The sequence below is a fragment of the Brassica napus genome, chromosome A1 (genome assembly GCF_020379485.1).
Source record: "Brassica napus cultivar Da-Ae chromosome A1, Da-Ae, whole genome shotgun sequence".
Taxonomy (NCBI): domain Eukaryota; kingdom Viridiplantae; phylum Streptophyta; class Magnoliopsida; order Brassicales; family Brassicaceae; genus Brassica; species Brassica napus.
In genome coordinates this window covers 689,654-716,251 of record NC_063434.1, presented here as the reverse complement: position 1 = coordinate 716,251, position 26,598 = coordinate 689,654, and the positions used below count along the sequence as shown (strand labels likewise).

The 26,598-nt window shown below is 33.3% G+C and overlaps 4 protein-coding genes across 5 annotated transcripts; 3 read left to right on the top strand and 1 right to left on the bottom strand.

Annotated features, from left to right (window-relative positions):
- The first annotated feature begins 230 nt into the window (after positions 1–230).
- On the top strand, positions 231–3,147 carry LOC106432465 (AP2-like ethylene-responsive transcription factor ANT). Its single transcript, XM_013873305.3, has 8 exons — positions 231–854; positions 997–1,519; positions 1,615–1,697; positions 1,826–1,834; positions 1,940–2,028; positions 2,143–2,267; positions 2,353–2,429; positions 2,514–3,147. The coding sequence occupies exons 1-8, from the start codon at positions 536–538 to the stop codon at positions 2,933–2,935; spliced, it is 1,647 nt and encodes a 548-aa protein (XP_013728759.1). The 5' UTR covers positions 231–535; the 3' UTR covers positions 2,936–3,147.
- Positions 3,148–5,721: 2,574 nt separating this feature from the next.
- On the top strand, positions 5,722–8,370 carry LOC106432517 (squalene epoxidase 3). The gene is made up of 5 exons (XM_013873360.3): positions 5,722–6,092; positions 6,344–6,455; positions 6,539–6,713; positions 7,016–7,958; positions 8,047–8,370. Exons 1-5 carry the CDS (start codon positions 5,886–5,888, stop codon positions 8,161–8,163), a joined length of 1,554 nt encoding a protein of 517 aa, XP_013728814.1. The 5' UTR covers positions 5,722–5,885; the 3' UTR covers positions 8,164–8,370.
- Positions 8,371–16,104: 7,734 nt separating this feature from the next.
- LOC111214175 (1-aminocyclopropane-1-carboxylate synthase 8) lies at positions 16,105–18,138 on the top strand. The gene is made up of 4 exons (XM_022716544.2): positions 16,105–16,399; positions 16,552–16,683; positions 16,783–16,943; positions 17,047–18,138. Exons 1-4 carry the CDS (start codon positions 16,253–16,255, stop codon positions 18,014–18,016), a joined length of 1,410 nt encoding a protein of 469 aa, XP_022572265.1. The 5' UTR covers positions 16,105–16,252; the 3' UTR covers positions 18,017–18,138.
- A 5,612-nt stretch (positions 18,139–23,750) lies between these two features.
- On the bottom strand, positions 23,751–25,460 carry LOC111211763 (transcription factor MYB87-like). Of its 2 annotated transcripts, XM_022713034.2 has the most exons (4): positions 24,943–25,456; positions 24,719–24,848; positions 24,244–24,568; positions 23,751–24,093 (listed from the first exon to the last, which is right to left on the bottom strand). In XM_022713034.2, the coding sequence occupies exons 1-4, from the start codon at positions 25,076–25,078 to the stop codon at positions 23,917–23,919; spliced, it is 768 nt and encodes a 255-aa protein (XP_022568755.1). In that variant the 5' UTR covers positions 25,079–25,456; the 3' UTR covers positions 23,751–23,916. The 2 variants fall into 2 exon arrangements, with proteins under 2 accessions (XP_022568755.1, XP_022568754.1); XM_022713033.2 differs by having other exon boundaries at positions 23,751–24,568; positions 24,943–25,460.
- Between the last annotated feature and the right edge of the window lie 1,138 nt (positions 25,461–26,598).

Here is a 26,598-nt window from a genome sequence, read left to right as displayed (position 1 = left end):
AAGAGATATTTGTTATTATAATATATTTGAGACAAAAATATCCTCTCTAATATTTTGTTAGAAGAATCTTGTTATCCGTAGCAAAGAGTGTTTTAGTCAGTACGTAGTTGTTCATTTACGCATCTCATAGCCATAACCATAACAGTGTAGTATTAACTTTGAAATGTTACCAAAGACTTTAGCAAAACATTATATAATGATAAGGTGGAAGATGAGGAATATGTAGGGCTAAAAGCGAAAAAATGAAACTAAAAGCAAAGAAACGTCTTTCTCAATAAGAACACAGATCCCAACGGATTCAAATAACAAATCTTTGAGCGTTGCTCTTCGCTCCATATAATAATAACCTCTCATAAACCCTTATCTTAAATCCTAAAGCCCCTTCCTTCCTTTCACTTCTCCTCCGAAACAAATAGAGAATAAAGATTGTGTGTTCGTTCTTTAGTCAATGATTGCGATTTAGCTTACCACTTCAAGAGATTTAAAAAAAAAAGTGTGAGAGAGGGCATAGATATATATTGAAGAAAGAAAAGAAATGAAGTCTTTCTGTGATAATGATGATAGTAATACGACTAATTTGCTAGGGTTCTCGTTGTCTTCAAATATGTTGAAAATGGGTGGTGGAGAAGCTCTTTACTCATCTTCGTCGTCTTCAGTTGCAACTTCTTCTGTTCCACCACAGCTTGTTGTTGGCGACAACAGTAGCAACTATGGAGTTTGCTACGGTTCTAACTTAGCAGCTAGGGAAATGTATTCTCAAATGTCTGTGATGCCCCTCAGATCTGACGGTTCTCTTTGCTTAATGGAAGCTCTCAACAGATCTTCTCACTCGAATAATCATCACCATAGTCAAGGTTAGTAATAGTAATGTCTTTTTTTTTCTTGTGTCATGTTTGATGGGAACAAGTTACAAAAAACCTAATTGATGGGAACATATTTGGTTCTAAGGATTTATGTTTTTTTTTTACATTTAAACGTTTTTTGGTTTATTTTTAGTTTCATCTCCAAAGATGGAAGATTTCTTTGGGACCCATCATCACAACACAAGTCACAAAGAAGCCATGGATCTTAGCTTAGATAGTTTATTCTACAATACCACTCATGCGCCAAACAACAACACCAACTTTCAAGAGTTCTTTAGCTTCCCTCAAACTAGAAACCACCATGAGGAAGAAACAAGAAACTACGAGAATGACCCTGGTTTGACACATGGAGGAGGGTCTTTTAATGTAGGGGTATATGGGGAATTTCAACAGTCACTGAGCTTGTCCATGAGCCCTGGGTCACAATCTAGCTGCATCACTGCCTCTCATCACCACCAAAACCAAACTCAAAACCACCAGCAGATCTCTGAAGCTTTGGTCGAGACAAGTGCTGGATTTGAGACAACAACAATGGCGGCTGCTGCTGCAAAGAAGAAGAGAGGACAAGAAGTTGTCGTTGGACAGAAACAGATTGTTCATAGAAAATCTATTGATACTTTTGGACAACGAACTTCGCAATACCGAGGCGTTACAAGGTTCTATTTTCTAATTATAACTTTTTTTCTTAAAATATTTGACTTTTGTTAATAAATTTCTTGTATTTAATAAGGGGTTAAATCATGTGAAACAGACATAGATGGACTGGTAGGTATGAAGCTCATCTATGGGACAATAGTTTCAAGAAGGAAGGTCATAGCAGAAAAGGAAGACAAGGTATATTATTTTACATATTTTTATTTTTTTCTTGAAGCTTAATATATAACTTTTTTATTGGACATGTTACTGACACTGAGTTCTTATTTTCTCTATGTGTGATTATGATTTGATGATCCTCTTCACAGTTTATCTGGGTAAGTACACACTTCAATCTTCATGGATTCATGATTCCCCCTAAATTTTCTAGGGAAAATAATGATGGATTTTGACTGCTTTTTGTTTGATTAAATCTTTTTTAGGGGGTTATGATATGGAGGAGAAAGCTGCTCGAGCATATGATCTTGCTGCACTCAAGTACTGGGGTCCCTCTACTCACACTAATTTCTCTGTAAACCATTTTCTCTTTCTTTTTAATTTTTATTTATTTCCAACTGTATATCTCTTTGACTTTAATGTTTTTATATTAACGCTAATGGAGCTTTTTTGGGCGGGTTTAAAAAAGGTGGAGAATTATCAGAAAGAGATTGATGACATGAAGAACATGACTCGACAAGAATATGTTGCTCACTTGAGAAGAAAAAGCAGTGGTTTCTCTAGGGGTGCTTCCATCTATAGAGGAGTCACCAGGTACCTTAAAGTTCATTAAAATAACTTTTTAGTATATAGTTTTTGTTATTTATTTCATATTGACTTCGTGTTTCTGTTAAAATAGACATCACCAGCATGGAAGGTGGCAAGCTCGGATCGGTAGAGTCGCTGGAAACAAAGATCTCTACCTTGGAACTTTCGGTAATTTTCACCCATGAATGTATCGTCAGTAAAATTCCTTTTCACTTCCTTGTATCTCACGGAATATTTTTTTTATTTTGTTAGGAACTCAAGAAGAAGCGGCGGAAGCCTATGATGTAGCAGCTATCAAGTTCCGTGGCACAAACGCGGTGACTAACTTTGACATAACAAGGTACGATGTTGATCGCATAATGGCTAGTAACACTCTCTTGTCTGGAGAGATGGCTCGAAGGAACAGCAACAGCATCGTGGTCCGCAACATTAGCGACGAGGAAGCCGCTTTAACCGCTGTCGTGAACGGTGGTTCCAATAAGGAAGTGGGTAGCCCGGAGAGGGTTTTGAGTTTTCCGACGATATTTGCGTTGCCTCAAGTTGGTCCGAAGATGTTCGGAGCAAATGTGGTCGGAAATATGAGTTCTTGGACTACGAACCCTAATGCTGATCTCAAGACCGTTTCTCTTACTCTGCCGCAGATGCCGGTTTTCGCTGCGTGGGCTGATTCTTAATCCAATCTAATGGCTAACTCTGGTTTTCTTGGTTTAGGGTCCAAGTGTTTAAGTTTATCTCCGGGTTTATCCGGTTTGAATTACTATTCGGTTTAGTTTATCGGTATAAATAGTACGTTTAGAAGCGGTATATGTTTCTTTTGAGTTGTATTCATGTGAAACAGAATGAATCTCTCTATAACATATGTTATCAATGCATTTCTTTTTACAAACCTTGCATCTTAGTTACATACATATAAATTATCAAATGAGTACGTAAATTTATATTGATAATTTTGATATTGTAGTCATCTGAACATGGAAAAGATCTTGGTGAAATCATGGAAAATGATATAGACCAACTCAAACAACACCACATTAGTAGCATGTATGTTTTGATACTCAATTTACTTAGATAGTTATTTTTTGAAAACGTGAACATTTAGAGACTGATTTGATGGCATTGACGGTTTTGGTAATCGATTAGAATGTTAATATCGTATAAAGATAAGGCAAAAATATGAAAAGAGAATGTGCATGGAGATGAAATGACCCATATGTAATAATTAGGTTTCTAGTCACTTCAATATATTTTCCTCATACATTGTTCTTTCTAGTACGTCGAAACAAGAAGATGAAAGTGAGTTGAATATGTAATGTGTCTCCAATAATGCGATTTGCTTTATTGACCATATCGTCCCACAACAATCCAACATACCTCACCACCTCATTTCTATATTCACTCCTTTTGTCTCTTTTTCACACCCCACCCCAGTATCAGCTTTTACCTAAAGTTTCACCAAAATTTTAAAATATTCCCTCCTCCATGATTTTTAGGGAACTTTTCAATAAATAAAAAATTTTAATTAGTAATTTTAGAAAAAGAAAAAACTAGAGATAATTTATTGATGCCACGTACTATGAAATAATGACGCCTGACGTAATATCACTGTAGCCCCATACGTGGGATAAATGAATGTGTTGGTTCAGTTGTTGAACTTGAAAGATGAATGTTGAAACCATTGATTTTCTTTTTACATACGTAATAATGTCCTTTGCACATGTTGTTCCACACGTGTGCATGAATTGGCCCAAACTCGGTCGTATGATGTGGAGGAGTTGGTTTTAAACCCGTAGACTTGCGTATTATATCGGCCCATGGCCCATTATTAATTCCAGCTTAGGCCCAAACGTTTGACTCGTTAAACAATTCAACTTTGTGTTGTGGTGGTTGATTGGTAGGAATAAGACTGTAGGGTCCGAAATATTTAAGTCCACATAAAGTCATATCACATATGTTTTGGGCTTAGATATTCTGTCCCAGTCGTATTTAATTGCACTTTAATTGTGTCGAAAATGTAACGTTTGTTTGTTATAGGAGATATGAAGGCAATATCATCCCACGTAGGGCTGTTCAATATGGTAAAACCGAACCGTACCGAACCGAACCGTACCGAACCGAACCGAACCGAAATAGACAATATGGTTTGGTTTTGGTATATACCATATAAACCGAATGGATATAATTTTATAAAAACCGTAAGATTTGGATATGGTTTGGTATATAACCGATTAAACCGAATAAACCGAACAAAACCGATTAAAAGTAGAAACACGTAAATATGTATCTATTTTATAACAATACACGAAAATCTATTTGTTACATAAGTTAAATTTGTGTTAATAACTATTACTATAAGTTTATAGTAATAAAGAGCCTTAATTTGTAAAACACTTGAACTATAATTAAATAACAATACATCGCAATTCAGACATCTTATTTTCAAAGTCTTCTTTTGATCTTTTTGCTTTATTTTAGTCTTCACTAAATTAATATGAAGATTATAAATTTGATGGACAATAATTAATGGAAAATCTTTACAACTTTTTTCTTATCTGTAAACAAACAGAGTTTCATGTTCAATTGAAAAAGCATGATTTTAATGAACAATAAATAGGGAAGAGTGAAAAAACTTTTCTTTCATATTTCTTTTTTGTTTCATATTTTTATTTTCAAAATTTCAAGCTTTGATTTTAGTTATAGATTTGATTATTTTATTTGATGGTAGAAGCATTTTTACTTTTTTGTTCATTTATTTGAACATGTAATATATTTTTAATAAATGACTATGTTGACAATATGACTCTAAAATTCATATAATATGATCTCAAACTAAATAATTATGTTTTTTGGTATAAAACCGAATAAACCGAAAACCAACGGTATATAAACCGAACCGAACCGAAGTAAATATGGATTTAGAATGGTAGTTATATTTTACTAACCGAAATACCGAAAACCGAAAAAAACCGAACCGAAACCGAACCGATATCCGGATTGAACACCCCTAATCCCACGTGTCTTCTTCTTCTGATAATTTTCGTTGTCACTTGTGGGAAGGTAATCGTGATCGACAGGTTTGGGTTATATTGGTATAAACAACAAATTAAAAAACCATACCGTAAGAATAATTATAATTAGCATTTCACTACAAAAGTTAAGGTTAAAAGAACTTGAAACACACAAGACATGTCATTCACCCATGTGTTTAAGGTTTGGTTATATTGGTACAAGAAAACAAATTAAACCATCACTGTTAGATAGTATATGATAATTAGCATTTCATTACAAAAATTAAGGTTAAAAAGAAGTTGAAACACGCGGATATCTCACTGGCTAATGTGTTTAGGTTGATTCTGTAATTACTAAAAATATTTTTAATAACTATGTTAACAGGTATTTATTGTAGGTTACGGCTTACCTATATTTTAATTTTTTATTTTCGTCCTTGTAAACTTATGAAATTAAGAAGAAGCCACGAGTTCGATTCACAACCACATCCTCTTCATCCTTGACATAATAATACCAACAAGATTGTTTTCCTTACACAACAAAAACTACGCGTCGTTTCGTAACAACCCTCCTCGCATCACCGGCATTGATTGGCCCTCTAGCGCGCGGCGGAGATAAATGGCCGTCGATCACTTAATCCTGACAACGTTCGTCGCCTCCCTATTTGCGTCTCTTCTTCTCTACCTCTTGTGTCGACGTTGGAGCAAGAAGATTGTGAGCAAAATCAACGAACCCTTAACGGTGAAACCTGGAAACGATGACGTTGATATCATCATTGTCGGTGCTGGTGTTGCCGGCGCTGCCCTTGCTCATACACTTGGCAAGGTAATCAAGAATTGTTTATTATTGTTATTTATTGGTATATGTTTGTGTTTGAATCTTATTGAATTGTTTATTTAATTATTATTATTCATCGTCTCTTAGCTTCACAGGATTCTTGCAACACAAGCTATGTTAGGTTTACTTGACAATCGTGTGCTCTAACATATGAAACATGGGTTTTGCTTGTTGCTGATTTTATGGTTTCTCGCTGACGTCACGGAACCAAAGTTTAAGTTCTTTTTTGGCTGTTGTAGGAAGGGAGAAGAGTTCACGTTATTGAAAGAGACTTAACCGAACCTGACCGGATTGTTGGTGAGTTGCTTCAACCAGGTGGATACTTGAAGTTAATCGAACTCGGGCTTGAAGGTAAATTAACATCAACCAATAGAGATTATCTCATTTGTCTAGTTTCTTGTGTGTATTGATTTGTTACTACTGCTTGATTGTAGATTGTGTGAAGGAGATAGATGCGCAGAGAGTTCTTGGTTATGCACTCTTCAAAGATGGGAAACACACCAAACTCTCTTACCCTTTGGATCAGTTTGATTCTGATGTTGCTGGTCGTAGCTTTCACAATGGTAGATTCGTGCAGAGGATGCGAGAGAAAGCTTCTACACTTCCCAAGTAAGAAGTACACCTTTTTAAAAAAAATTAAAGAAGTATCTCAGACCTATTGAAGGACCCGGATTAGAGGAGAGGTGCAGCTCATGAATAAACTTTCTGTCCGGATAATCAAATGAAGCTTAATTAAAATTAAATATGACCTTATATTCAGCAGCCATAAGATGAAATGTCAGTGGACATTCGAATCCGGATTGCTTAGTTTTCCAAAGTTTGCATGCCTCTACACCACCACTTTGTGGTTTATGCATCTTTTTAGGTCTCTTATTACTATAGAATCTGACTTGAGTTTTTTTTTGTTTCAGTGTCCGAATGGAGCAAGGAACAGTGACATCATTAGTAGAAGAAAACGGAGTAATCAAAGGCGTCCAATACAAAACAAAAGAAGGACAAGAACTTAAATCATATGCTCCACTCACAATCGTATGCGATGGTTGTTTCTCCAACTTACGTCGCTCTCTATGCAAACCCAAAGTAGAAGTACCATCAAACTTCGTCGGTCTCGTCTTAGAGAACTGCGAGCTTCCCTTTCCAAACCACGGCCACGTTGTCCTCGGCGACCCTTCACCCATTCTCTTCTACCCCATAAGCAGCTCTGAGGTCCGTTGCTTAGTGGACGTACCTGGCTCAAAACTCCCTTCACTCGCAAGCGGCGACATGGCTAAGCATCTCAAAACAACCGTTGCACCACAAGTACCGGTCGAGATCCGAGAGGCCTTTCTCTCAGCTGTTGAGAAAGGTAACATAAGAACAATGCCGAACCGTAGCATGCCTGCTGATCCCATCCCTACACCAGGAGCTCTCCTTCTTGGTGACGCGTTTAACATGCGTCATCCTTTAACCGGAGGTGGTATGACCGTGGCATTGTCTGATATAGTCATCCTACGTGATCTTTTAAACCCTCTCGTCGACTTAACCGATAAAGAGTCGTTGTCCAAGTACATCGAGTCTTTCTACACGTTGAGGAAACCGGTTGCGTCGACTATTAATACACTCGCGGGGGCTTTGTATAAAGTGTTTTTGGCGTCTCCTGACGATGCGAGAAGCGAGATGCGTCGGGCTTGCTTTGATTATCTTAGCCTTGGAGGGGTTTGCTCGTCGGGACCCGTGGCTTTGCTGTCGGGTTTGAACCCGAGACCTATGAGTCTTGTTCTTCATTTCTTCGCTGTGGCTATATTCGGTGTTGGTCGTTTGCTTGTGCCTCTTCCTTCAGTTAAGCGGTTGTGGCTTGGTGCTAGACTCATCTCGGTACGTTGCTTTTTTTCTGAAATAGTAAACTTTGATTAGTGTAAAGGTTTTAACGTTGAATCTTTTTTTTTCCATTGTTGTGAAACAGAGTGCTTCGGGGATTATATTTCCAATAATAAAAGCAGAAGGTGTGAGGCAAATGTTCTTCCCTCGAACCATTCCTGCCATCTACAGAGCTCCTCCTGCTCATTCTTCTCCTCAATGATGACGTCATAAACATTGCTTTCCAAGACTTTTCATGTATAAGAATATAGCTACGTCGTGGTCTGTTTTGATTTGGTTTGAAAAATGTGTCACGTTCATTGAAAAGAAAATAAGATTTTATCATGTAAAAGTGTATCTCTCTCTGTTAATTGTTAGAAACTTGCGTGTATGCACTATGAAGGTTTGTTTTAAATCTTTATTTATCTTAGTCTCCTTTTTTCATATTTTATAAACTTCGTTGATTTGCAAATACAATAGCAAAAGCATAAACACCAAAACTATTTATCTAGGGAAATTTGGTTCTATAGCCATTAAAAAGAAACTAAAATCAAAAAAAAAAACTAACAATCCTTCTCCTTTTCTCTAACTCATTGTTAGGCCATGTCCAACGCATGTTTCTTAACAAGTTTTTCCCCATAAAAATATTGAAAAAATGAAATTGAGAGAGAATGTCAGATGAGATAAGTTGCAAAAACTTTATTTTTAGAACTTTTGGGTATTGATTCTACACTATTTAGTGGACTCCACAATTACATACACATATACAATATATACATACACACATATTCATATTTAGAACTCCAATGGATAGAACCCGCAGTGGAGATGCTCTTAAATTTTAATTTTAGTTTTTTGTTTGATTATTTTACCAATTCTCCCATTTTTCTATCTAACAAGAGAGCATGCGCAAGTACTTATTTTTTTCCTACTTACGCACGAGTTTGGGGCTATAAGCTGAGTACTCACACTTAATGGGCTATATACTACATGCAGTATTATTTACCTGTGATATGGGTTTGGATTGGCATGTTATTAGGCTCTTACCAGGATATTCAGTTGTTTTTTATATGATTCATTATTACTATGTTGGCTTTCTGTTTTTAAGTTACCGGAAGAATCTAGGGTCCAAGTCTATAAAAACTTGCAGTCGTTATGTGAATTCTGCAGTGACGTAGAAAATCTTTTATATCAGTTTAAACATTTGATATATCTTTTATTATAAGGAAAATTGTGAAAACTGTTTACCGAAAACTTCAGAATATCCAAATGATTAATAGAATGTCAATCACCTTCAACTTAAAAACAAGAGGGAATGGGCGATGGATGATATGAAAACTATTGAGAGGGGTCAAAAATGGTTTGGAGCTATATTCATTAAGGAGTGGAGCCCATTAGTAGTCCATTAAACCTACCATTCATCATTATGATGTTGAGTCTCTTTATTATCATCATGGATGGCATCACCATATTTCAACCTTCCTAGGGGCGGAGTTAGATTGTTATCTTTAGGTTAACGTTTTTAATAATTTTAATGTTTAAACTAGTTATAAAAGCGAGAGAAAATTATGTGGACTGAGCTAATAAAAAATTATATGTAAACCAATTGTAACTATTCTTTTACCAAATTTTTGTAACTAATTCCTTTCAATCCAAAATAAGTGTCGGTTAGGTTTCACATTTTTAATATAAATTAAAAACATGTCGAATGGTTTCATTTTGACTTGAAAAGTTAAATTAGATCTCATCTATTAAATTTATATATTTAGATTTTAAAACAGGAAAAATACTATAACGAGAATTAATTTGAAGTGAAAATAATAGTAGATTAAAAAATAATATGCCTACAACGATTTTAACCTATCACTCCCATACACAAACATGCCCTACGCAACGCTCCTACATAATGTGACTTACGTCTCCCATAAATTAAACTCCCCTTCTAACAAAACATTTCCTCACACATTGCTGTAAACCATTAATATCTCTGTTGACGTTTTCAAATTTTTATTGTTCAGTCAAATAAATACTTATCTGTCTTAATTTGATATACTCTCTCTGTTTTTTTTTATCGTAAATAGTTTAATTAAAATTTGTTTTTTTCAAAATATAAATAGTTTTCATAATTTTAAATAATTTTTAATTTTATTGGGTATATTGTTACCGATCAAACAATATATTCTTTATTTATGATTGGTCTAAGTACACTTAATCTATATTTCAAATGCTATTTTTGAAAAAATTAATAACTTTCTTAATATTTGTACATTCATCTAAAACTACTTACAATAAAAAAAAGAAGGAAATATACATCATCCACGATAAAGATAAAGTTTCCAATGTTTTTAAACATATATCATAGCTGAGAATATTTTTCTATAAAAATACTCATTTTTCTATCTAAAATTTTACTCGTTACTAAAAGCTAACGGTGCGCCAAGATTTTTTTTTTTTGGTTAATGGCGATAAGAATGTTTTTAGAATTTTAGTTGTAAAAGACGACGCACGCTGCTAGAGACAACGATACTTAACAATGCTGTGATAAGAGTTAGCGATTCCATTACAATTATGAATATTTGATTATAGTTAACTGTTTCAAGCATAATATGAGTAATTTGTCTCAGACTTTATGGATAATAAGGATTTAGTTTACATAGTATGCGTAATTTTCGTTGACTTGGACAATGTAGGTACATATCGATCACGTCTGCAACTTGTTAACGACACCCACAAGGGACACATGATCAACGCCGAAACACTACACAAATATGTAAGCTTCCAAGTAATTCGCGTTTTGTTATTGGAATCATCCCGTCTAGTGTTGCGTGTTTTTATTGACTCCAACTTGTACGGACATTAATTAAGTCCACTCCAACTTGTCGCATATTTTTAACAAAAACTAATCCATATACACGTTCAACATAATGAAATTCATTGACCTAAATAACCACCATAAGTAAGACTTATATGTACAAAGTAATACGCCACAAATACTGTTTGCTTATGCATATCGAATATATTTGTAATACTTGTTTTTTATAAGATGATACGCATATGAAAATATTTTCAATATTTTATTTTTAGGATTAGCAACTAAATTTTCAAGCCATGTCAGGGGAATATGGTTGTGGGCATGTCACTTCAATATTCTTTAAATCATGGGACTAGGTTTTTATACGGTTATGCTAAGCCAATTTTGGATTAGTCCCTAAGATTCTTATCTTTCATGTTTACAGCGGACAAAATAAACCGTATATAGAAGTCAATTTTTTACTTCAACCAAAGCAAGGATCAATTTCATTCAACAGTACCGGATAGTATTGTCGTTTTTGGATCGCTTACCAAACACTATTGTCATCCGAGTCAAAAGTACGACATATAAAATTGGATAACATTTGAAAATGTTGTTAAAACTACAAATCTCGAGCTGTTTTGTTTTTATTTAGAAGGGAAGGGAGACAAAGGAAGTAATGTAAAATTGAAGTGGAGGGGTTGAAGAAGGGTCCTACGTTATGGAGGAGGTGAAGCAAATTGGTCCATATAGTGTCTCTCCTAGGACATTCTTGAGGATCGGAGCAACGTGAACGTCACGTTAGTTGGCACTCAATTTGAATATAGGACCCAAATTATTTATCAGAAAACAACAAAATTAACTATTTATACATTGGCAATACTATAAAACCCACTCCATGGAAATTCACATCGTGGCTATTGATTTTATATACATATACTTTGCATACACATAATATATGACATTGTCACTGTGGGACATATATGCGTTTGGGCATTCACGTGCTCACTCTTCTCTTACATCCCTAGTCATTTATTTCTTAAAATTTGGATCATTCGCGCCACACTATATTATTTCATGAAACAAGTGCATTTTTATTTTTTAATCAAATTACTAAAGTTAAACCAGTAAACCCTAATTTGAATAGTATGCCATGTATCAATCTCCATAAATATACTAATTTACCGTCATACCAATGCTTTTAAAATCTTCATAACTAGAGACCCAGTTCAACTGTATATTGCTTGTTTGTTTTCCCTTCCCCTCAAAACATTATAAATATTTTCAGTAAAAAAACATTATATATAATCTTAATCCAATATTTAATTTGTGGAAATCATGTTTCAGTGCTGATTTATCTCATTTGTCAACTTTAAAATTAATTATACGTACTAAAAACATAATGCTAACCATAGTAGTTTTATGCTTTGGGATTTGCACCCCTTTTGGAATTATACAGCATCTTGTCTTCACTTCTTGTTGTTCGGCTTAAAGGTCACAAAGCGCATCAAAGAATCAGATCAAAGCAAGGTCTTGTCGGAAGATATACATATGGACCCATTTTTGTTGCATCTCAAGATCATATAAGGACCCTATATAATCCCTCTTTGTTCCTTGTTAGTGTTTTTTTTAAAGGATTTTTTTTTGGAACGACATTTTCCCCTCATTGTTAGTTATGGTCGATTTTTAGTAGTCACTTGATTAGTTTTTTAAATGTTCTAAAAATCGCTAGGCTAACTAGGCGCTTTATAGAGGACTAGCGACTAGGCGGATTATTCAGGGCCTAGGCGAAGCTTAGACGTTAGTAAATTATTGTTTTATTTTATATATTTTATACATTTATATGACATATTTTAATTTTAAAGTTTAATTATAAAATTATTGTGATGAATTATAGAAATTAGATATACAAAACAGAAGAAAATAGATAAATTTGTAGATTTGTAATAATATTATTGCTTAATTTAACATTTATAGACAATTTTATATCGATTTTAACCAATTTAAACCGATTTTGAACAGTTTAAACTAATTTGAATCATATAAATCGGTATAAATCAGATTTTAAGAAAATCATTTCGGATATGATCGAGTTGCCGCCTAAACCGATTTTTAGAACCAACTTTTTCTTCTTGTTATTTTATTAGTTTTTTCCAGTTAAAAACATTGCACCGAATTGTAATCTACTGTTGTGTTAGTGTTACAAAACAATGATACTAACACAACAATAGATTTAATGTGATAATCTAATCATTTCTTGAATGGTAAACAAATATAATATAACATAGAAACTTATAAAAGTTATCATAGCACCGCTACGTGCAACGTGCACGCGTGATAAAACCTTTCAAATTTGATTAGTATGTACAATTTTATTTATGTTAATAGTAGTGTAGTATACTTGTCTATTGTGATTTCCATCATATTTTATAGATTTTAGTCTCCTAAAATTGTGAAATATATACATTGAACCAACTATAACTTCTTAGAGGTCAAAGTACTAACTTTGAAGTCAGCCGATATTTGAAATGTAGTGAAGAAACAAGAATATCAATATTACATCAATGTAGTTTGACAAATGATACATATGCGTGCCTCCAGCCGAAGAAAATTCTTGGCAAGCTATTAAATGTTTTGATTCGGACCAAAGTTTGACTAAATTGACATATAATCAATGAATTATCAAACTTAACAAACATATATTTGGAAATTCCGGTCACTCCAGAAGGCAAATCGTACAATAACACTTTTCAAAGAGTCAAAAACTTGTCGCGAAATACTTCTTTTTATAATTTACAAACTCTGAACGTCAAAAAGTGAGAAATGAAGCATCGTATGAAGATGCGAATGAACACCCGAGTATTAAAATATTGAAAAAATATACACAGAGGACTTCAAGAAATCGAATATTAATCGACCTCTTGTTAACATTCTGTTCTAGAATCAAATATATATCACATATTACTCTTAGTTTAAAATACAGTACTAAGTACTAACTAATTACTTTCCTAATGCAGTTATGAAATGTCAATATTTTCTAATTTAGAAATTTTGTTATAATAAGGTATTTGTAAACATGAAATATTATATGGGTCAGGAACATTCGAGTTACTTTCAAACTATATCATATATCAGTAATTTAAACCGCATCGTTCCTTTTTTTTTACAAAGAAAATATTTTATTCTGTGGATTTCTAATCAAACCGCATGAAAAATCTTTTTTTGTCTGTATTGGTTTTTAATCTTTTTTTTTTTTGTCGTCAACCTCTGTATTGGTTTTTAATCAATGAAAAGAAAATATAGTTTTTCTGTAAATCTTTGATATATTCGCTAAGAAAAAAAATAAAACCCGATAGGGGATCCCATCATGTTACATTTCGCCTTTGATATTTTTCCAAGGACAAAGCAAACTATTATCATGTTTTTCATGCAACATTTATCACACGTTGAAGAGTTCATTTTTACTAATACCGTTAACGACTTGACGTGTTGATTAGAAAAAAGTTTGTTGAATGAGCTGTAGCGAACAAAAGATCATATAAATGTTGCACAAAACATTTAATTATGAGAAAATAAAGAAAATATGGAGATAAGGAGGTGTAATAAGAATTTCATGAAACATAACATTTCATAATAAATAAGTTTTATTATGTTCTTCTTTTAATGGAAATTAAAAACTGTAATAACACCATAAGTTTTGTAGGAGAGATTCTTTAAGTTTATGGACTCTCTATACAATTGTTCTTAATCATCTTTATGGAATGACAGAAAGGTAATCATTTGAAAACTTAAAAATAAAAGTGCGTAATGTATTGAACTGGTTTCATAATTAAGGTGTGGTAATCACAATATGCTTACAATGGGACACTGATTCTTAATCAGGGAGCTACAAACTAATGGCGCGTTTACTGAACATTTAACTAGGTTTTTTAACATGTAACTAAGTTGTTGAACAATACTAGTTTTAATTTAATATTCATTATTGTTTTTAGCATGTTACCAGCTGAAACAATATAAAAACAATTATAATTCATAAATTATAAAGTAAAACAAAAGTAACAAAAAATGAAAAGAGAATATCTTTTATCAAAAAAAAAAATGAAAAATGAAAAGAAGAAGCAAACGCAATATAGCCGACATGTGTTTAAACTTTAAACTGAAAAACATGTTGCTAGTTAATGTGATTCGGCATCACAAGAAGGACCAATTTTCCAATAACGGGAAATACAAGATGAGAATGAGATATGAAATTAGAAAGACGAGTATAATTTTCACACCTTAAAATAGTTAATTAATTACTGGTCGGATATCCAACTATATATCTTTTTGCCAAAAATAGGTACTTATGCCATTTATTAGTAATGGAATTTACATGCTTAAGTTGGGCTTAGTATGTTCCGACACGTTTCCGGCGAGAAAACTAACTATATCAGTCGTTCAAAGATTTCATGTTCTTCTTGTTCCCATTGGTTTCAAAACGTTTTAATTTTGTTTGTACACGTCATCATGCATAATTGCATAGTATTTTTATTTGGTTAGTGAACATGTTTACTACATTTCCTTAAACTCGATGTAACATTATACATCATTCCAATACTTTTTAGCTTCGAATTGTAGTATTGTCAAATTTTATAGAGAGAAATATTTGAAACATATAAATTAGTTTTACATAAATAAATACTCTTTTAAGATATATAAATAGACTATTAGTTGAGCGCGAAATACAAATACAGCCGACACACGTCACAACATGTGTGGATCATGGAGCAGCGTGGACCAACATTACAATAACACGGTCCAAAGGGTTCCTAAATGCAGCAATGACAATTTCACATGTTCCCCTTTTTGACCAACTCACATTCCCAGTTCTTATTATTTTTATCTGTTGCCAATATATGTTTTCTTTCTCCATAGGTCGTCGCCTTATATCTCATTTAACAAGTTGAATTCTTTTTTTCTTTGATAAATCACAAGTTGAATTCTTGTTACATCACATTACTGTTTTTCTCTTCAATCTACATAACTATTTTCATCCGACAAAAAAAACATACTAACAGTTTTCATTAATTAACCAAATTAAATAATTTTAATCTAACAGTAATATAAGTCAGTAACTTTAAACTCACACAAGCAAAAACAACTTTAGAAGAGAGGCGTAAACCGCTGTGGTAAGCGTAATAATAACTCTTGAAGTTGAGCTCGTTTCAGTGAGCAGGGACGGTGGATGGAAACGCGTGAATTGATTATTATTCTTTTAATTCTCTTAATTAATTAAATACAAAAGAATCGACATGCGTAATTTAATTCATATGCTAGGCACACAATTTCTGTCGTGGCCTTGCATGAAAACTATATATAAACATCCACACATGCCTAGTGACTTCTCGATCATAGCTACCTACAACACTCACAATCCAATCAAAACACCAACTTTTTTTCTCTCTCTCAAATCTTCGTTTCCATATCTACTTTCCCTCTCTCCATTTTATTCTCTTACACTCTCGCTCTCTAGAGCTAAACAATGGGTCTATTGTCAAGAAAAGTTACTTGCAACGCTCATGGCCAAGATTCTTCGTACTTTTTGGGTTGGGAGGAATACGAGAAGAACCCTTACGACAACATCAAGAACCCAGACGGCATTATCCAGATGGGTCTCGCAGAAAATCAGGTAATTTAATCACGTACACTAATGACTAATCACTAAAAGTTTAAAACGCCACGTATCGTAAATATATATACTCAACAATGCATAGCAGAAACTATAAAGTTTTTGAGAAAGAACTTTATGTATATCTTACGATCTTGCTTACCATCTTGCAGTTATCTTTCGATCTTATCGAAGCATGGCTTGTCAAGAACCCCGAAGCGGCAAACTTCGAAAGAGAAGGCCAATCTATTTTCCGGGAACTAGCTCTTTTCCAAGACTATCATGGCCTGCCTTCCTTCAAGAAGGTAAGATTATATATATATCGAAGTATTTTAAAATGATCGGACAAAATTACAATAGTTTAGTAAACATGTTTATTTATTCTTGTCATAACTATTTTTCAGGCCATGGCGGATTTCATGTCGGAAAATAGAGGAAACCGAGTTTCTTTTGATCCGAGAAAGCTTGTCCTAACCGCGGGTGCTACTTCGGCTAATGAAACTCTGATGTTCTGTCTCGCTGATCCTGGAGACGCTTTCTTGCTGCCTACTCCATATTATCCAGGGTTAGTTAACCTTTTATTTTTTTGTCAAACAGTTGCTTCATTCACAAGTAACATGAAACTTACGCTAACTAGAACACTTTTCTTTTACATTTTAAAATTACAGATTTGATAGGGATTTGAAATGGAGAACCGGAGCTGAGATCGTACCGATCCAGTGCACAAGTGCAAACGGATTCCGCATCACTAAATCCGCACTCGAAGAAGCCTACGAGCAAGCTCAAAAGCTTAACCTAAAAGTTAAAGGAGTCCTTATAACCAACCCATCTAACCCGTTGGGTACTACGACAACACGAACCGAACTAAACCATCTCTTAGACTTCGTGTCACGTAAGAATATACATTTGATAAGCGACGAGATCTACTCGGGTACCGTTTTCACTTCTCCTGGATTCATCAGCGTCATGGAAGTCCTCAAAGAGAAAAAGCTCGAAAACACCGATGTTTCTAAACGTGTCCACATCGTTTACAGTTTGTCTAAGGATCTAGGCCTGCCTGGTTTTCGCGTTGGAGTTATTTACTCTAACGATGATATTGTTGTCGACGCAGCGACAAAAATGTCCAGTTTCGGTCTAATCTCTTCTCAAACGCAATACCTCTTATCAGCATTGTTATCCGACAAAAACTTCACCAAGAACTACCTCAAAGAGAACCAAATCCGACTCAAAAAGCGTCACATGAAGCTCGTGTCGGGTCTAGAGGCTGCGGGCATCAAGTGTCTCAAGAGCAACGCCGGACTCTTTTGTTGGGTCGACATGAGACACCTGCTGAGTTCTAACACGTTTGAAGCCGAGATTGAGCTATGGAAAAAGATCGTATACGAGGTTAAGCTTAACATCTCTCCCGGTTCTTCATGCCATTGCAACGAGCCGGGTTGGTTTAGGGTTTGTTTCGCGAATATGAGCGAGGAAACACTAAAGGTTGCGATGAATAGATTGAAGATGTTCGTTGATGGACCGTCATCTAGTACAAGAAGTCAAAGTGAACATCAAAGACTGAAGAGTTTAAGGAAGATGAAAGTCTCTAACTGGGTTTTCCGGCTATCGTTTCAGGATCGAGAGCCCGAGGAACGATAGTCTGGTTTTTTCATTTAATCAAAGTGTAATAAATATGATTTTTAGGTCACTATTTATATGTGATTGTCCGTCATATGTATTTTTATCATAATTTTATATTTTGGTATAGTTTTAGAGAGAAAGTTCACTCTGTCCGAACGTGAAACCGGATATTGCAGTGTGGCTTTTTGTATAATATTTTTCACATCTTAATGATAATATTTGAAAAGAAAAAATTGTCAAAAAATTGCTTCAATTTTACGTTAAAACGTGCCACGTATTAAACATTTGCCGGCGAAATTTCTGGTTGAGAAGCCGTAATTTGAGTCCGGGCAATAAATCCGTTCATTAATTATTATGTAATTAATTAAAATCTACTTCTTAGTACTATGATGTTCACATTTGTTAATTTTTTGAATAACAAGGAGGATTCCTTTATTACTCTAGTTGACAATAGACATAAGTTGGTGCATTCAATATTAAATTCTCTAATCGCTTTAACTGGTTTTGAAGTGATCGATTTCGTTTAAATGACTTGTCAGTCAACGAAAAATAACATTGAAAGTCAAAAGATATACCCATTTTATAATGGGAAAATTAGAAAAATGGGACACTTTGAACTTTTATTTGTCACAATAGGATTTCTGATATTTTGGACAATTCTAGACATATTTTACCTTTTTTTTATGGAAAAAATAATAAACTGAATTTTAAAAATGTTAAAAAATATCAAAACTATTGGAAACATAAATATGACAATATATATGTTTAAATTATTTTTTTTTTTAAATGAATCATATTTATTTCATCTTCTAGCTACAGTTACAATACTCATTCTGGTCATCTACTTAGTCTAGAAATCGGCTACTAATGTTTATACATAGATATATCTTTGGTATACAACGTAACCTATCTTTTCTTATATATGCTAACCAAAGCTAGGTTACGTTACGTTATAATCAAGAAAGATGTCTTTCTTATACCTTGAGCTTGATAACGACATATAGCCACAATGCGTTGATATACCATATCTATATTTGGAGCCATGATATGGTCTGTCTTTTACCTTATGTGGCGCTTAAGAAAGAATATGTTTCACATCTACTCTACTGTGTTCTAACTTACATAGGTTATACATTCTACAGGAAATCCGAAAAATATGGAAACTTCCATAATCGGTTAAAGATGTTTCCTAAATCTAAACTAAATCTTCCCTAAATATCTCCAAGAATATTTTCTCCCACGTTTTTCTCCTTCTCCCATGATCTTTTGTCGTCGTTCTTTGTGTTTCTCTTTTCTTCATCGACATAATCATCTCTCTTTTCTCTATCAATACAACATGGTTCTAATCTATGTCAAATCGGGTGAATGGATGTGTAGTCGCGGTGATGACTGGAGTTTCGTGGTAGACAAAGAAAGGCGTGGTCGAATGGTAACATTAGCAACTACTACTACGTTGAAGCAGCTCAAGATAATGGTGTGTGAGGATTATGCGGTGGATCATAATGCCATTAATTTTTTTTTTTTTTAAATTTTTATAGATTTTAATTTTAACATTAAAATCTATTACGAAAATTATTATAAATTATAATTTAAATTCAACATAATTAGTAAATTAAGGGTATTTTGGTATTTTACAAGATCTAAAATCCTATTTTCCTAAAATATCTTCTAGAAATCCTAATGTGACAAATCTAAGTTCAAAGTGTCCTATTTATCTAATTTTCCCTTTTATATACTCACAGCCATGTGTACATTCGCAGACCTGACAATCTATACAATTTTGCCACTATATAATTAAAATTAATTACTAATTCATTAGCTGATAATCTGATTAATTTATAAGTGAGTAAATGGTGCGAGTACATTAAATGTTTGGTAGCAGAATAAGACCAATCTCAACTACTACAATCTATTCATAAGCTAAAGTGGGAAAAAATAGTGAAATTGCATCAAATATACACAATTTTTTTTAATTAAGTTAATATCTTAAATTCTACATCATGGTGTTTTTGTTGATAGACACAAAACTTATCACATCATAGGTAGTTTGCTAATTTCACTTAAAAATATATTGATACGTATTGAGTAAAAAAAAACTAAAAGGATTCATGGATTATAATATGTAATCAACATGGGAATTTAAAAGATATATTGATCTTGTTACAGTACATGATTGTTCTGGAACGTCCGTCGAAACCCAAATATTGGTTAAACATTTGTATATCATCCGGTATTTTAAAATTACTAATCCTTCAAGATTATTCTATCAGAATAACGACCACAAACTCTTTTCAAGAACAGTAACACTCCAAAATTTATATTCATTAAATATGAGAGTATATGAAAAACCTAAAAACACTGTTATCACAGTTTCTTAATCTCGTATCTCCAAACACACATTTATTATACATTGTATGAAAAATAATTTATACTAAATATTAATTACTTTAGTAGATTTATATAATCGTGATGGAGTAACCGGTAAATAAATGCACAGATGCGAAATGGATGTCTTTGGGATAGTTGTCAAATGTCAATGTGTCATGTGGGATTCACATGGCAAAAGAAAACAGAGAACATCTGCTAACGTTTTCTGATTGGTTACTTCGCAAATATATTCTACCATTTTCGACCAACCTTGTATTTGTATATTTGTCATTGGTCGATATGTTATGTTTGCGTAGACCGACGCATCCGGGGCCACATGACCATGGTGCACGGGCCTCCGTTGCTTCCATGTCCGAACTATTAATATTTTTTGTTTGGTTATATATTAATATTTATTCGTAATGGTTTTTTTGCAGTATGACCATGGTTTTTTATTCGTAATGGTTGCAATTGAATTTTTATAATATGCTTTAGTTGTTATGTATGTCAGTCTATTGCAGCATATATATATATATTGAGAAAGGGCTTTTATAACCGGCATATATTTGCTACAGCTCTTTTACCATGTTAGTATTATAAAATAGGGCCCTATAAAATACAATCATCATAGATATACGACTGGAAAGTAATAATAGTAAAAATATATCAGTAACTTTCACATTCAAAAAGTAGATATAAATGAAGACATCATCTGCTTTTCGTTCACTCGTATTCTTACTAAGGTTTTTTAGGTTGAATCTTATACCTACAACTACAACCGAAAGCTAAACACCTCTTTGTAGTAAAGAACACTAGGCAGACAAAGATCCATAGTCACATTTTTGTGTTGGAGACTAATGGCATTGCTTTCTTCGTGGAATAGTATATGTCTTGATGTTTGAAACTTTGAGGACATGACGTTACGTTTTTCAAAGAGCTTTAAGCTCTTCTCTATTATTTCAGTATTATAAGTAATTTTGTATTCGATGAAATAATAAAGTTAAGTTTGAAATTCGATTTATGTTAGTAACGCCGTGATATGTATCTAAGTTTTTTTTCACTACGTTGTATGTGCCAAATCAAATTAATCTTGCATCTATTATTCAAAGTTCAACTCGAAATCATTAAGTTGCAAGAAAAAACTCGAAATCATTCAATAAGAAAAGGTCTCGCTCTGACTCTCATCCACAAAATGTCGCCATGGAATGAGGAGTCGAAGTTGGATTTTTTTCAACTTTCAAAGTTGTATATAATTCAAAGACAAAAGGCCGAAAGCTATTCTTGTCTCTGCAGAAGCTTTCTCCAACACAAAAGTTTACCTTTATAATCGTTTTATCAAGTAAAGAGATTCTAATGTTCAATAAATAAAAGAAGAAGTAAACAAATTATTTCTTTCTTTTTGTTAGTCATGAATAATTAATTATATAGAAAGTTCACGTATTTTCCTTTTTTCAATTTCACTTATAAAACATTTGATATACTGCCATTTGTGACAACAAGTCTTTTATCAAAAATAATAAAAAAATGTGTATGCAATAGCACTATGGTTGCAAACTACATTTCAATTAAATTAATTAACGTAGTTTCGGTGTAGTTTTGAGCATAGTGAACGGCTCGTATTGCTGGTAGTCCGCCTGTCATTTTTAGAATATGTCTTAGTATGTGCCGTAACATGGAAGAATTTGCTTCCTTTCAGATATTGTTCCGAGTAACATAGTTCACTCTCAGCAGTACATACTAGTGGAATTTTTTTCTAGCGAAGCAAGTCGGCCTGGTGTGATTAACTTTCTAGCAGGGTTTTTAAAGCTATGAATTGAAGAGTGAGATAGACGGCCTGATACAGACAAGTTCAATGGTTATAGCCGGGTAAGGTAAACCTAGTCCCTTTAGTGGCTCAGTTAGTAAAAAAAATAAATGTAATTAGAAATAATAAAAATTGACTCTATAACCTAAAGATAGTGAGAAAAAAATAAAATTTCTCTATAACCTAAAGAACACACCCAACAAGTACGCAAATGAAAAATGCAAACCCAAATACATAATATGATTAGTCAGTTGGGTCGAGATTTCTTGTGGGTTTGGGTTGGATTAGGTTTGTTGTTTGTGTTTTGGGTCGACTTTTCTTACTTGTTTAGAATAAATTTTATACTTTTTGGGGTGTTAGAATCATATATTTTCTTTGGATTAAAGTAGGGTTTCGTAATATCATATTAACGTAAAATGAAATTACGGCCCAGAAGCCCATGCATTAGAAGTCTTGTCCAGAACATAGAAACACAAAAAATGGGAATCTAAACTGATATACTTTTGGTTTTGGGCTTGACCCATTATAAGCTTTTATTGATAAGTATAGAAACTGTGGGCAACCACTTTTTTTTTCTTTTACATTTTTATTATGAGCCAATCATTACCTTTTTACCATTATAAAAAAATACAGCCAATTTATTTTTTTAAAGATAATAACAAAATATAAGCTTTTAAGTCAAAACTTACAACCTAAATTCTAAAATGAAAACTAAAGCTACAACCTCATCTATTCAAACCCTAAGTACCGATTAAAAATTATGGGATGCATAATTTCCTTTACCCTGTACCGAGTCGATCCACAAGTTGAACCTTAAACCAGGAACATGTGATATTTTTGTCTTTTAATGTGACAAGAAAATTGGTGGCAAAATTGTAGTTGATTTGTTTGGTATATGTCCATTTCAAACATTGCATCACCGCTGTTCACACAATCACTCATCATGCACCTATATTACATGTATACTTCGTGGGAATTTATTTGTACTTTTATAACAAAATATTATCTCTTATTTCCTTAATCAAAATTTAACAAATAATGTAAAGTGATAATGACTTACAAAAGAAACATTTAACAAATAATTCAAAATGATAATGATTTTGACTTTAATTACAATATGACGACCTATGTTAGTGTTCATATGAAATGCTTAAAATTTATACATTCATCTTTAGAAGTATCCAACGAAATCCAAATAAAGTTGATAACAATGTCTTGACTTTTGGGGATACTCACTACTGAGTCAGAAACAGATTTATCAAAGTCTCCCTAGTTTATTTTATGGTCAACAGCTTTTTGATCTTTATGGTGTTGATGAATGGTTCCCTCCTACCTGCTCAATAACTACATACGCCAGATTTTATTAAGTGAACACTAAAAGATATACTGACGGATACAAAACCGGCATAAATCAGAGAAAGCCCAAAATAAAAGAAGCATACAAACATATCATTTGTGTGAACTGTAGAAATATCAAGTTCTAGGATTCCCATTATTTCAGCATCTACCTGAATTTTTTTTTCACGACTCACGAGAGCACAAAAGTAGCTTTTCGCATTAATAAATAAACAGTGACAACAATAGAATAAAATTATTTCATTTATTCAAACTGCAAAAAGGCAAACAAAAAATGTGTTACACACACTAGGGTTTTATTGTTCCATACCTTCAACATCTTAAAAGATAACACGTAAACAAATAAGATATATAATATTCAGTATCTAATTAATCATTAATCAATCATCTACTAATTATCTTTTAGAGGACAATCAACGAAGGAGTTGATTTCATGACCCAAGCAGTTATTGTTCAGCGTCTCCGTTCCACGAAACTCGAATTCTGTCGTGATGTTATTGATTATCTCATCGAATAGCTCGTCTTGAAGATTCTCAAACCCGGCCATGAAGAACATCTCTTGATCACCCTGATTATTGTCATTTATGGTGTAGTGAGACATTTGTAGAGGTGAATTAGTACCAATGCTACTACTACTACTAGTCATGGAGTTAAAGTGTGGGGATGCGTGATGATGATAAGAAGACGAAGCTGCATCATGATCAATATCAAGCCAAACCTTGTTTTGTTCCCAAGAATATGATTCCAATACCGGAACCATTCTTTTTTCTTCCATGGCGAAGGATGTTATTGATGGATCCACCATTTTGCTGTGTATGGTTTGGTTCAACGGCGGTTTCGCGTTCTCATCATGAAACATTAGGATCTGGTTTTGACCAAATGATGATCTTTTCGATGTTGTTTCCGGCTCGAGTCTGAGACTAAGTTGTTGATGAATTGCCTTCCCTTGCTTGCTTAATAGCTTCTTTTTAAGCCTTGTGTTCCAATAGTTTTTGATATCGTTGTCTGTTCTTCCTGGTAATTGTGAGGCAATGATAGACCACCTTCAACAACAAAATCTAATTAATATACACCAGTTTTAAATGCCGCGTTGTGTATGAAATTTCACGAATCATGGATATATATATATATATATATATATAAAATAAAGAAAGATGTATATATTATAAGAATAAGAAATATAAATAATAAACCTGCTTCCAATTGTAATGTATAGGCTGCAAATGATGTAATCTTCTTCATCAGTGAAGCCTCCATGCTTTAAGTTAGGCCTCAAGTAATTAAGCCATCTCAAACGACAACTCTTCCCACATCTCTTGATCCCTTTTATCAAAATGTAAAATTGTTAACACTATAATGTGACAAACTAAATTGTGTATGAAACGTAAAACAACTTAAAGTGGTTTTATATAAATACCGATTTTGTGAGGGAGGGCAATCCAATTGTTGCCGGTGCCGTGTTTTTCAATGTAGGATTTAAGCATGGCGTCTTCCTCCGGCGACCATGGCCCTTTCTTCACCACCGTTTTATCACAGCACGGTGCTCTTCCCATCTTTAAAAAAAAAATATATTTTTTTTTCTCTTCTTCTCAATGGGGTTTGTTGCTGTCTAGGTACCTATATTTCGTAGTGCCTATCAATATGTATATATATCAGGAAACTTAACAAAGAATGATGACAAGTGGATTTCTGTTTGTACGTATACATATAGTGTGCAGGTGAGGAAAAAAGTATCAGAAGAATCGGTCTCCTAATATTCAAACAAATGTAAAAAAATTTAAGATTATGGGTACTTTAAGATTATTTCAAACAAGGAAAACTTTATCAAAGTAATGGTATAATAAATGTTAATAAGTATTTCTAGGAAGAAAGTGAAGAAAATATATTACGTAAACAAAGAGATAATGAAGGATTAAAAAGTGACAACAAATGGCCTTGTTATTCCCGCATGTATGTTATCTCAGCATCTATGTGTGGTAGCAGATACTTTTTTATTAATGGTTGTGTTATAGTCCATCATATATATCCTCCGCTAATCTCTTTCGTTTGATTCAATAAACAAAATTCATTCACCAAAAAGAATACATAATCCAAATAGGAATTCACCTTCCCGAGAACTAGGTGAATGAATTTGCTTATTAATTTATTTATTAGCGGCTTATCTATATTTTGGATTGTGTTTTGAACCATCATAATCTTCTAGATGAAAAAGCAAATGGCTGACTTGACCTGAGACGGAAAGATTAATGACAATAAAAATACAAAGAACATTTCATTCTTTGTATATTCCAGTTTACAAAAAAAACAAGTGGTTGCAAGAAAAAGTGGAGAAAACCACAAACAAAATTTTAACTAAAATATCTTTTTCAACACGCTATTGAAGAATCGGTCTTCTCGACAAGTACAAATATCTTGACGGAGTCAAGTGATGTCAGTGTAAATTATATAATCAGTTAAATTTAAACTCTTAGACACTCTCATACATGATACGTCTAAAACCAGATTCGTGCAATGGAAATTAAGATGTAAACGATTACTGATTTTCATAACAGTGAAAATTTGAACTGATCCTTTCTATTTCACGATTAAAAAAACGTAAATATCGTATGGTTGATCATGATATAGTGCCGACATATGTAAATGAGTAAGACAAATTAAGCAGGTACGACTTTTGAGTTATTGACTCAAGTATTTCAAACTTATTTTTACTAATCCACGAGACAATTCTTGGATTAGGTCTTTTGGGCCAACAATTCACTTTTATTTACAGAACTAAAGATTGATCGTGATCTTTGTCATTTTGGTTCTCAAAGTAAATCGAAACTTAATGATTGAATCGATATGAATATATTCCTCGCGTTAAACAAAAGTCACTGGTTAGAGAAAATCTGAAGTATCTGAACTTCTCTCTTAAATAGGAAATTGTAGCCAAAGTGGTGGTAGCCTAATGGCAATCTCTTGGGATTTGGTGTGCATTCACATGGGTTCGATTTTCTTTGGAAACTAAATTATCATCATTTAGCCAGTTTGGGTTTGAGCTTCGGTCCAAGTGGTTTACACGGTGGATCGTAAT

Excerpts from the sequence above, each read along its gene's own strand:
- LOC106432517 (XM_013873360.3), top strand. The coding sequence starts at position 5,886 with ATGGCCGTCGATCACTTAATCCTGACAACGTTCGTCGCCTCCCTATTT. Across the intron at positions 6,456-6,538 it reads AATCGAACTCGGGCTTGAAG|ATTGTGTGAAGGAGATAGAT; the intron begins GTAAATTAACAT and ends GCTTGATTGTAG. Across the intron at positions 7,959-8,046 it reads TTGGTGCTAGACTCATCTCG|AGTGCTTCGGGGATTATATT; the intron begins GTACGTTGCTTT and ends GTTGTGAAACAG.
- LOC106432465 (XM_013873305.3), top strand. The coding sequence starts at position 536 with ATGAAGTCTTTCTGTGATAATGATGATAGTAATACGACTAATTTGCTA. Across the intron at positions 1,520-1,614 it reads CAATACCGAGGCGTTACAAG|ACATAGATGGACTGGTAGGT; the intron begins GTTCTATTTTCT and ends CATGTGAAACAG. Across the intron at positions 2,430-2,513 it reads TCTCTACCTTGGAACTTTCG|GAACTCAAGAAGAAGCGGCG; the intron begins GTAATTTTCACC and ends TTATTTTGTTAG.
- LOC111214175 (XM_022716544.2), top strand. The coding sequence starts at position 16,253 with ATGGGTCTATTGTCAAGAAAAGTTACTTGCAACGCTCATGGCCAAGAT. Across the intron at positions 16,400-16,551 it reads TGGGTCTCGCAGAAAATCAG|TTATCTTTCGATCTTATCGA; the intron begins GTAATTTAATCA and ends ACCATCTTGCAG. Across the intron at positions 16,684-16,782 it reads GCCTGCCTTCCTTCAAGAAG|GCCATGGCGGATTTCATGTC; the intron begins GTAAGATTATAT and ends ACTATTTTTCAG.
- LOC111211763 (XM_022713033.2), bottom strand. The coding sequence starts at position 25,078 with ATGGGAAGAGCACCGTGCTGTGATAAAACGGTGGTGAAGAAAGGGCCA. Across the intron at positions 24,849-24,942 it reads TGCCCTCCCTCACAAAATCG|GGATCAAGAGATGTGGGAAG; the intron begins GTATTTATATAA and ends TTTTGATAAAAG. Across the intron at positions 24,569-24,718 it reads TACATTACAATTGGAAGCAG|GTGGTCTATCATTGCCTCAC; the intron begins GTTTATTATTTA and ends TTGTTGTTGAAG.